The sequence below is a fragment of the Berghia stephanieae genome, chromosome 2 (genome assembly GCF_034508935.2).
Source record: "Berghia stephanieae isolate SIO BIC M18660-M18661 chromosome 2, UCSD_Bste_1.3, whole genome shotgun sequence".
In the NCBI taxonomy this organism is placed as follows: domain Eukaryota; kingdom Metazoa; phylum Mollusca; class Gastropoda; order Nudibranchia; family Aeolidiidae; genus Berghia; species Berghia stephanieae.
Window position 1 is genome coordinate 76187432 of NC_088361.1, and position 9840 is coordinate 76197271.

A 9840-nucleotide genomic window follows, 5' to 3' on the forward strand; every position below is an offset into this window, starting at 1 on the left:
GGAAAAAAAAGAAAGAAAATGGGATAGTAAAAGGTTCTAGAATTACAATTAAGTTATCCAAGAAAAAGGAAGACAAAGGTGAATTTGTTCAAAGGGAACAGATGTAGATTCCAAGAGCACACTATCAGTGTACTTAGTTTGAGATCACCTTAATGTCTCATCCTGACACAAGCAGAGGTCCCTACTAAGAGGAACACACTCAAATGTTTACAAAGAATATCTATGTAAAACAAAAATAACACGATGCATAAAAATATCATCTCCCAAAACTCTAATTATACATTCATTTGACTTTCCCTCACAGCTGGGGTACCTAGTAATCTCATCAGACCTGCCAATCTTCCCAGAATGAAAATTGTATTCTATGATCCTAAAAAGTGTATTTTTTAGCAAAAAAGTGTATTTTGTCCGCATGTGTGGAAAATAAAAGTGCGGAAAATACAAAAATTTATATAAAAGCTATCATCAAACCCAAATCAAAAATAAACTCTGATCTTCATCATTCAAACATTTGTTTGCAGCAATCACTAGTAATTATAAAATTATCGGTTTATCGAGAAACTAAAACTTAATGATCATTTTAAATCAGTATAAGGCTCAGAAATTGCAATATCTAAGGATATTGCTTTCGAAACACTCAAAGAAATGACCAAAAGACCCCAAATATGTTAGTAGTATTGATGCTAATGCCTGAAGAAGAGAGGTGGTGGTTGTAGCGATGGTGCTGTAATGGTGGTGGTGATGGAAGAAGTGATGTGGTGGTGGTGTTGGTTGTGGCAGTGACAATGCTGTGATGGTGGTTGTAACCGTGGTGATGCCATGGAGGTGATGGTATGAGATGATGATGCTGATGTCCCAAAATTAGTTGTGATGGTGATATACATCTGCCAGCCCAGTAAATCAGTTGAAGGTTTTGAGATAAAATATTTGTGAGAGTTGTCTTCAATCTAATAGAGATGACAATTTACAGCAGTGACAAGATAATTTCCATTATGATATCAAATGATCCATGTCTCTCTCTCTCTCTCTCTCTCTCTCTCTCCCTTTTTTATAGCATTTACTACTACTCCTCCTACTACAACTACAACAATTCCTACAACTACTACTAGACTAGTACTATTACTTGCCACAACTACTTCTACTCCTACCACTATTACTACTACTACTACTACTACATACTAATACTAAAACTGTTGGTCAAATGATGGGAAATTTACACATATCACAGACAAGTTAAATAATTCTAGAGGATTCATTTTGAACCATTTTGTTCCTAAAGCTTCCCAGTTAGTAATGAAAAAAAAAAATCACTCATACAAAATAATAAATCTTAAAAAAGATCATTAAATTTTTAAAAACAAAATAAGAGTAATTTTAGTAGTTATAAAGGGAAATAATCCATTTATGTTTAAGCTTATCAGCAATACAGTTTTTAATTGAAAGCTTCATTGCAAAAGATGTTAGTTAAATTTAATTTTCACTTAAAATTTTCTATTTAACAAGTGGTAAAAGCTTAAATGTGGCCTGAGGTCATTTAAAGTATAAAATAAGCTTAAATGAATAATTCTATGCAAATTCTCAATAAGTTATGAGAAAAATATTGGTGAAAACCAGCAACATATAACTAACTGAAATGATAACAATAGTACTAATTGTGATGTATCATTCAGAAACACGGTCAACAATTGATGTATGACATGTTGTCATTTTCAACATCATTCATGATTGAGAAAAAAAAAATAATCAAAATATTACAACAAAAATCGTACTAAAGGAATCGTATCCACGTATTTGAGTCCAAAAATCGTGAAACAGATATAGGGGGATAGAAGACACCGTCAGAGCCTCCCTGCCTTTATGCGAGGTCAGGAACCCCACCCAGGATAAAAGTCTGCTAGACCATAATCATTAGTCCTTTTCTTGGCAACTAGACCGTCGTTCTTGATCCTTAATCTGACCTTGGGATTAGACTATCTAGCCATTTTCTATTAAGAAGCAGATTGTCTTTTAAAGATGAAGTAGCAGATTGGAATTATCCTGGAAAAGTAGGATGTTCATTGCATTGGTTTAGCCAATCAATGGATGAAGTTACTTTATTTTATGTCTTATCGGAAGAATAAGTTTGTCAACAACAACAAAATATGATTCAGGATATGGCTGAAATCAATTATTTTATCTGTCCAACTGGAAGAAAAGTTTTTCAAACATAATTTCTTTTTTTATCCATTGTTGCTGTCATCTGCTAACTATGATTTAACCGTGTATTAAATTCCGAAAATTTATGTAAGTGTTTTGCATTTAAATCAATACTTTTTACCATTGTATTTACATTTGATAGATCGATATGGCTAACTAGAGTCTGACAGCCCACTGATATTCTATCTGTCACTGTCACTCACTTAACCCATGGTGATCAGTTCATTTAAATATTAGTTTTAGGAATTTAGTTTGTCTTTACACATGGACTATTATGTTGCTGTATTACAGTGGCTTAAATTTCTTGTTGGGCCATACTGAGATATCATCAGAGATTGACCATGTTTCACACAGTGGTTTACAGATCTGCCCTCATTCATTTAGAGTGTAACCAAAGTACAAAATTGAAATGATAAATGAAAATTTACTCTTTCCCGCAAAATTGCAGGCTTTTTACTAGTAATTATTTAAGGTTCATACAGGTTTTTAAAAACTCCTCCCTTTCTTCTATGTTTTGCAGAAGAGAATCAGTACACAAAGGTGACAGATGTCATAGCTGCTCCTATTATTTATCTTGTCATAACTGCAGACATAACTATTTTAAGAGAGAAAGTAGTGACTTCAATGTGAATTATGAAATTACAATTGTGCAATGATCTTGATCACAGAACTCTCCTGGTGAAAATGGTAGAATTTGACATCAGGTTAGAGTAAAACAACCCCATCTGTAAAGTGTTAAATAATAAAATCTTGATTTGATACCAGAACACTGCCTTTATTTAAACCTAAATGCACTCCTTGTTTGTTGTTTGTCTGATAGGGCTTTACAGCCTTTACTATCTTTTAAAAGATTTAGATTTAGCAATCAAGCAGCACAGAAAATTTACGATAAAGGGGACTAGTTAACAAGTGATCAGAAGTAAATCCAAGAGAAATATATCCTTGTAGCTTGTCTGCCACAGCAACATAATCTCTACTGACTATGGTACACTCAAATTCAAATGATAGCAAAATTAGCATAATAATAATTAGCATTTACTAATATGTATGGAGAGATAATTCACAACAACAAAAAATATCTCTCACAGAAAAAAATCCATCTAACTGTGTCCCTCCAGCAGTGCCCAAGCGAAATTAAAATTGAACATAAAAATAAATGACACAAATTATCATATATAAAATTGAAAAAAAAAAGGCTACTATACATACCTTAAATGGACTTAAATGAATACAAGGTGACAATGTTGAGGCTGCTGCTGCTGTAAAAACTGTTGCCATTTCTTCTTCAGCATTTATTGTAACCATCTTTTCAGGAAGGGAAATTTTTCTCAGCCTTTCCTTTTTATTCACTGGACTAGCACTTTTTTTCGCACCAGGACTAGCCTTCAGCATAAAAGATGATTGTTAGAATTAGAGCATTAATCATAAATCATAGATATTACCTAGCATTAAAGACATTTCTGTAAAATCAGACATACCTTAAATGTTACTTTTTACTTGTTGCACAAATAGGCATCAAGAGTCGTGATGTCACTTCCCTCGTAATGACGCATAGTAACTTAGTAACTGGTAAACTATCGGAACAATGGCGGATGCCCTCATGAAACACTTCTCAGACGAGCATAAAAGTGTATCCAGAGGAGAAAAACATTATAAATCTGATCATGTTTTGACTTTTATACATTCTGATCACATGACATGTGAGAGTTCAAGCCAGCATGAAGAATAAAAAGTACAGATTTTCTTTGTTTAGAACCAAGCTGCTGATTGCTGGGCGGATGTGACATCAGACTATTGACTCCAATTGTCAAGTTAATCTAAGAGAACCTATCACCTTTAAATAATGCTTTTAATTATTTCTTAACACACAGATAAACATGGTATTAACTCACTCCACACTAATATCGACTATCCCCATATCCACAATTAAACATCTTTTCCATCAAGTCATTCTGAATAGACATACTAAAGTTTTTTTTAAAAGGTGAACCATTTTTCTTCATAAAAAGGCTCCAGCACCAGTTTTGAAAAATGAATAAAATGGGAGAGTCAAAAAATTCTAGATTAAAAGCACACGAGAAAAAGTAAGACACAGGGTAATGGTTCAAATAGGGAACAGATGTAGATTCCTAGAGCACACTCTCTGTGATTAAGGGGCGGTTTGGGTCTAATTATTAGGTAAATCCTTCGAAAAATTGATTTTGAGATTTTGGTGGAAAATGATATTTTATTATCTTAGAAATAATATAATTGAAGTCCAAATTCTGAAAGTAGACTATAAAGACACGAAAAACATAGTCAAAAATGGTACAGGTAGTAAGAAAAGTGTGAAAAACGGGAAGCTATTTTGCTATTTTCTCAATATGTTCTAAGGGTATGGGATACTGTGTAACGAAAGAGTGAAAATGGAAAGGCTTCGTATGGGAACAAAACAGACAATGGACGTTTCGGGTACAAACCCTTCGTCAGCACAACAATACACAAATAAACGTGGAAAACAAATAAAATATAATGAAAAATAACTTGTATCGTCTGTACTCAATGGTGGTTGCAGTATGAATGAAATGTTAGCGTGGCGTGGGTAGAGGATAGGGTGCCCCAGGGGGTGATCTAATTGATAAGCAAAGGTCAGCGTCAGGGAACCGAACTTTCCAGACTATAATGGAAGGTAAAAGACATATTGGTAGTAGTAGTAGTAGTAGTAGTAGTAGTAGTAGTAGTAGTTAGTAGTAGTAGTAGCAGTAGTAGTAGTAGTAGTAGTAGTAGTAGTAGTAGTAGTAGTAGTAGTAGTAGTAGTAGTAGAACACTGTAGTGGAACAGTAGGGGGCGGTGGAGGGGGCGAGGTGAAAGAGTCACGGCGGAGGTGGGGGGGGGGGGGGTGTTTGTTGGATGAGCGAAGGTCGAATCTTCGCGAAGGAACGATGCGATAGTAAAGTGGAATACACCGATAAATAGATAGATGGATAGACAGATAGATAGGTAGATAGACAGAAAAGAGGGAGAGAGAGAGAGAGAGAGAGAGAGAGAGAGAGAGAGAGAGAGAGAGAGAGAGAGAGAGAGAGAGAGAGAGAGAGAGAGAGAGACAGAGAGAGAGAAAAAAAAAAAAAAAAAAAAAGGGGGGGGGGGGGGGGGTGGGGGAGGGGGGGTTGGTTTGAGGCGGACCGGTAGAGAGGGGAATTAGAGAGAGAGGGGGGGAGGGAGAAAGAGAGAGAGAGGGGGGACAAAGAAAGAAAGAGAGAGGGGGGACAAAGAAAGAAAGAAAGAAAGAAAGAAAGAGAGAGAGAGAGAGAGAGAGAGAGAGAGAGAGAGAGAGAGAGAGAGAGAGAGAGAGAGAGAGAGAGAGAGAGAGAGAGAGAGAGAGAGGGGGGAGGGGGGGAGAGAGAGGGCGAGTAAACAGCCGAGTGATAGCTGGGTCTATATGTATATAAATGGATAAAAAAGTGGATGATTGGACACAATGAGAGATAGCTAGGAAGGTAGATGACTATGAATCGGTGGATAATCAGTAGATAGATAGGTAGCTAGCTAGCTAGATAGATAGATAGATAGATAGATAGATAGATAGATAGATAGATAAGGTAGGTAGGTAGGTAGAGTTGTACTTTTAGTAGTATGAACAGTAGTAGTAGTGGTAGTAGTAGTAGTGGTAGTAGTAGTAGTGGTAGTAGTAGTAGTAGTAGTAGTAGTAGTAGTAGTAGTAGTAGTAGTAGTAGTAGTAGAAGTAGTAGTAGTAGAAGTAGTAGTAGTAGTAGTAGTAGTAGAAGTAGTAGTAGTAGTAGTAGTAGTAGAAGTAGTAGTAGTAGCAGCAGCAGTAGCTGTAGTGGCAGAAGTGAGAGCAGCAGTGGTGATGAATATGGGGGAGGTTGACATCTAGTGGTGGTCAATCCTGGTGTTGAGTCCGCGTGGAGTCAGCGTTCCCAACAACTTGATCAGGTGAGTTTCCCTACGTCGACGGGCGGAAGTGTCCGAATGGCAAAAACTGAGCACACACACACGCACACACTGTACATCGCAGTGGTCTGGCAGATTGAAGTGTCTGGCCACTGCTGTGTCTGCACAGTTCGATATGTCACGCAAGTGCTGCACGAATCTGTCACCCAGCCTCTTTCCGGTCTCACCAACGTAAGCAATCCCACACAGGGAGCACGTAATCGCATAGACTAGATTACGGTCAGTGCAAGTAAACGGCCGCCTGATGTCCCAAATCTTGTCTGGAAAGCTGACTCTGTCATACTCCCACAGGTGCCCACAAGTCTTGCATCGGGGTCGCATACACGATCTGGCTTTAGGTCCATCCCTAGGTATGGGTTCCAGGCGGCTTCTGACAAGGAGATCCCTCAGGTTACGATCCCGTCGATATGCTACCAACGGGGGTTCTGAAAAAACTCTGTGGGTGTCTTCGCCCGCCTGGAGGATCCCATAGTTCTGCAATAGGATGTTCCTCACTTGATCGGCATGGGGGTGATGCGTGAGGACTAAAATGGGACGCTGTGTCTCCTGCTTCCTGGCATTACGAGGCCTCATTGCTGCTTCTCTCGACACGAGGCTGGCTTTCCGGACAGCCTTAAGCAAAACCCTTTCGGGATATTCCCGTGCCCTAAAAAAATCTAGCATGCGATCACGTTGAAGCGCAAATTCATCATCTTCCAGACAGAGTCTCCGCAAGCGGAGTATCTGACTGAATGGGATGGAGTCTTTGCACTTCACCGGATGGGATGACCGATAGAGCAGGTAGCTGTCAAACCGAAACGTCCATTGTCTGTTTTGTTCCCATACGAAGCCTTTCCATTTTCACTCTTTCGTTAGTATTTTACGATCACCGGCTTCAGGCAGCCCTTACCGTTTTCTACTCTTCCGTTTTGATTCATTTGAGTTTTTTGGTTGATTCACTTGAATTATACTTCTGCTGCCATACCGTGTTTTTGGACCGTCCCCATCAGTGTTACCTAGTACTTCACGTAGGTATAGTGTTTATTTCTGTTTTATTTGTACTGCTATATGTTGCATTTTTTATAATATACTTTTCAGTTTATCAATTTAGTTTTATCCAACATTGCACTATCATCACCTTTTCATTACTCTCATATTTATATATTTATTTACACTCTTCTCCCCTACCAGTCTACCTATTTTAGCACACTAAACCCCCCCCCCCCCCCCCCCCCCCCCTCCTTACCATTTACATCTCAGCATTATTTTTCACCACACCCACGTTTTCAACTACTACCCCTCTCTTACCACACCTCTCAGTCTATCCCTCCCTTCCTCTCTCTCATTCACTCGCTTCTCCAGTTTACCCATACTTATTGATTACCTTACTCATCCTTTTAGCCTTTCGCCCTCTTTCCCTATTTTCACCATGCCTCATACATCTCCCAAGCAACTCTTGCGCTCTTCCTTACGGGACATTCGTACGTTTCTTTCCTCTTTCCCTATCCACCTATCTCAAGTAGGCTACACTCTCGCCCACGCCACCCTCTATAAAACTCGAGCTAGCAGCCACTTGAATTTCTTATTGTACTGCCTTAGGAAACGCACGGCCCCTAAAGGATTCGTTTCACATTTCCACCCTTCTTTAGGCTCTCTAACCTCATCCCAGTTCTCCCAGTTTCTGGAATTAGAATCCAAGTGTGCAATGCAACGACTTAGACTTACCACAGACATCCTTCGCAAACAGATATCCAAATTAACACACACAATCGACACATCCTCCACATGCTTGAGGCATCGTACTTATCATAACCATACACTTTACAAAGCCATTAGGTTATTCATACATTTATGTAATCAACACTACCATGCATGCTTAAATTATGTCAAAACCAGTAAATTAGATGCTCTCTTTCCAAACAGAATTACACATCTTGACGATAACCTCCCTTCTCATTCGGCAACACTCCCATCGGTGGATTCACCCATTGAACCTTCCTCTGGCCCCACTGCTCTTAATGGCACCCATAACCAGCCTGTCACCATTGGTGGTTTGGGAGTCCCTCCAACAGCCGGGGACCAGTCTGGAAGCGATCAATTCACCCCACCCACCAGCGAACCCACCCACGTGATGGATAATGTTGGAGCTATCCCCCCCAGTAGGAACCACAACAACCACCGGCTGGTGGTTTCTGTCCCCCCGACCATCCAGTTGAGCAGTGCAGAGGAATCGGTCTTAAGGAAAGGTCTCAAGTTCATCCCACTGCGAAGAACGTCCGACCAGTCCCGCATTGAGTCGGATGTACGTCGCTTCATGCGTATTTTACGCTTGAAGTATCACTTCAAAGATGATGAACGTGACCATGACTATGACCGTGACCCTGAGGATCCGTTTGCCGCTTTCTCACGACGTAAAAGAAACTGGACTCCTAGTCCTGGCAAGTCCCCTACACTCGACCTGTTTATCCAGACTTGTCTTAGACAGATAGAGGCACTACGACCCACACCTATCAAGAGGTCTAACCTCACCCGTCTTGAATGGGCTGCCGTACGATCACTTAGATCACGTAGTGATATAGTGATCAAAGCGGCTGATAAAGGAGGGCCGTGGTTGTTTGGGACGCTGAGCTCTATAGAGCTGAGGGCCACAGGCAATTGAGTGACCAGATATTTTATGAGAAAGTGACTTCGGACCCAACACTTGCTAACAACACCAGAGTCCACCAGACAATCCAGTCTTTGGTATCGCAGGGAGAATTACCTAGAAGGGCAGAGGTCCTTAAACACGACCCCAGCGACCTAGGTAATCCATGTTTTTACATGCTCCCTAAGATACACAAGATCCGGGAATTGTCTGACACTCCACCTGGAAGGCCGATTGTGTCGGCTATCTCGTGCCCCACTGAGAAGGTATCGCAGTTCCTTGATGCGGTATTTCAACGTATAGTTCCCACCCTGCCATCGTATATCAAGGACACTAACCATGCTCTTGGTGTCATTGACGAAATTCGATTCCAGGATGAACGTCCACGGCTGATTTTCACCATGGATGTGAAGGCACTGTACACATCCATACCGCATCCTGACGGACTGCGTGCCATCAGGCATTTCGTCGACCGTCATCCATTACCAGGGATTTCCAGCAACAGCATTGTGAGGCTCACCGAACTTGTGCTCACACTCAACACTTTTGAGTTCAATGATGTATTTTTCCATCAGATCTCAGGTGTTGCGATGGGTACCAAGATGGGTCCCTCATATGCTAACCTCTTCATGGGCTACCTTGAGGAAACCTTCTTCCATCAGTATAGCGGACCTGCCCCCGAGCTGTTCAAAAGGTACATTGACGACTGTTTCGGCATTACGTCATTGACCCACAGCCAGTTGAAAGGGTTCATCCTAGCGATGGACTCCTTCCACCCGTCCATAGAGTACACTTATGAGATTTCAACCTCTGAGGTGAACTTTTTGGACATCAAGGCTGTATTGACCAGCACGGGAGTACGGACCACTGTACACTACAAGGAAACGGACAGTCACAGCTACCTGCTCTATCGGTCATCCCATCCGGTGAAGTGCAAAGACTCCATCCCATTCAGTCAGATACTCCGCTTGCGGAGACTCTGTCTGGAAGATGATGAATTTGCGCTTCAACGTGATCGCATGCTAGATTTTTTTAGGGCACGGGAATATCCCGAAAGGGTTTTGCTTAAG

General features: G+C 40.5%; 1 protein-coding gene across 8 annotated transcripts in view; it reads right to left on the minus strand.

The window, feature by feature from the left end:
- The window catches only part of LOC144965544 (histone-lysine N-methyltransferase NSD2-like), a 67846-nt gene that overhangs the window by 37924 nt on the left and 20082 nt on the right, over positions 1-9840 (minus strand). For all 8 annotated transcript variants that reach the window (XM_078900973.1, XM_078900974.1, XM_078900979.1 and 5 more), the window contains one exon: positions 3406-3579. In XM_078900973.1, coding sequence (XP_078757099.1) covers positions 3406-3579 — 174 coding nt within the window. The remainder of the gene's footprint in view (positions 1-3405; positions 3580-9840) is intronic.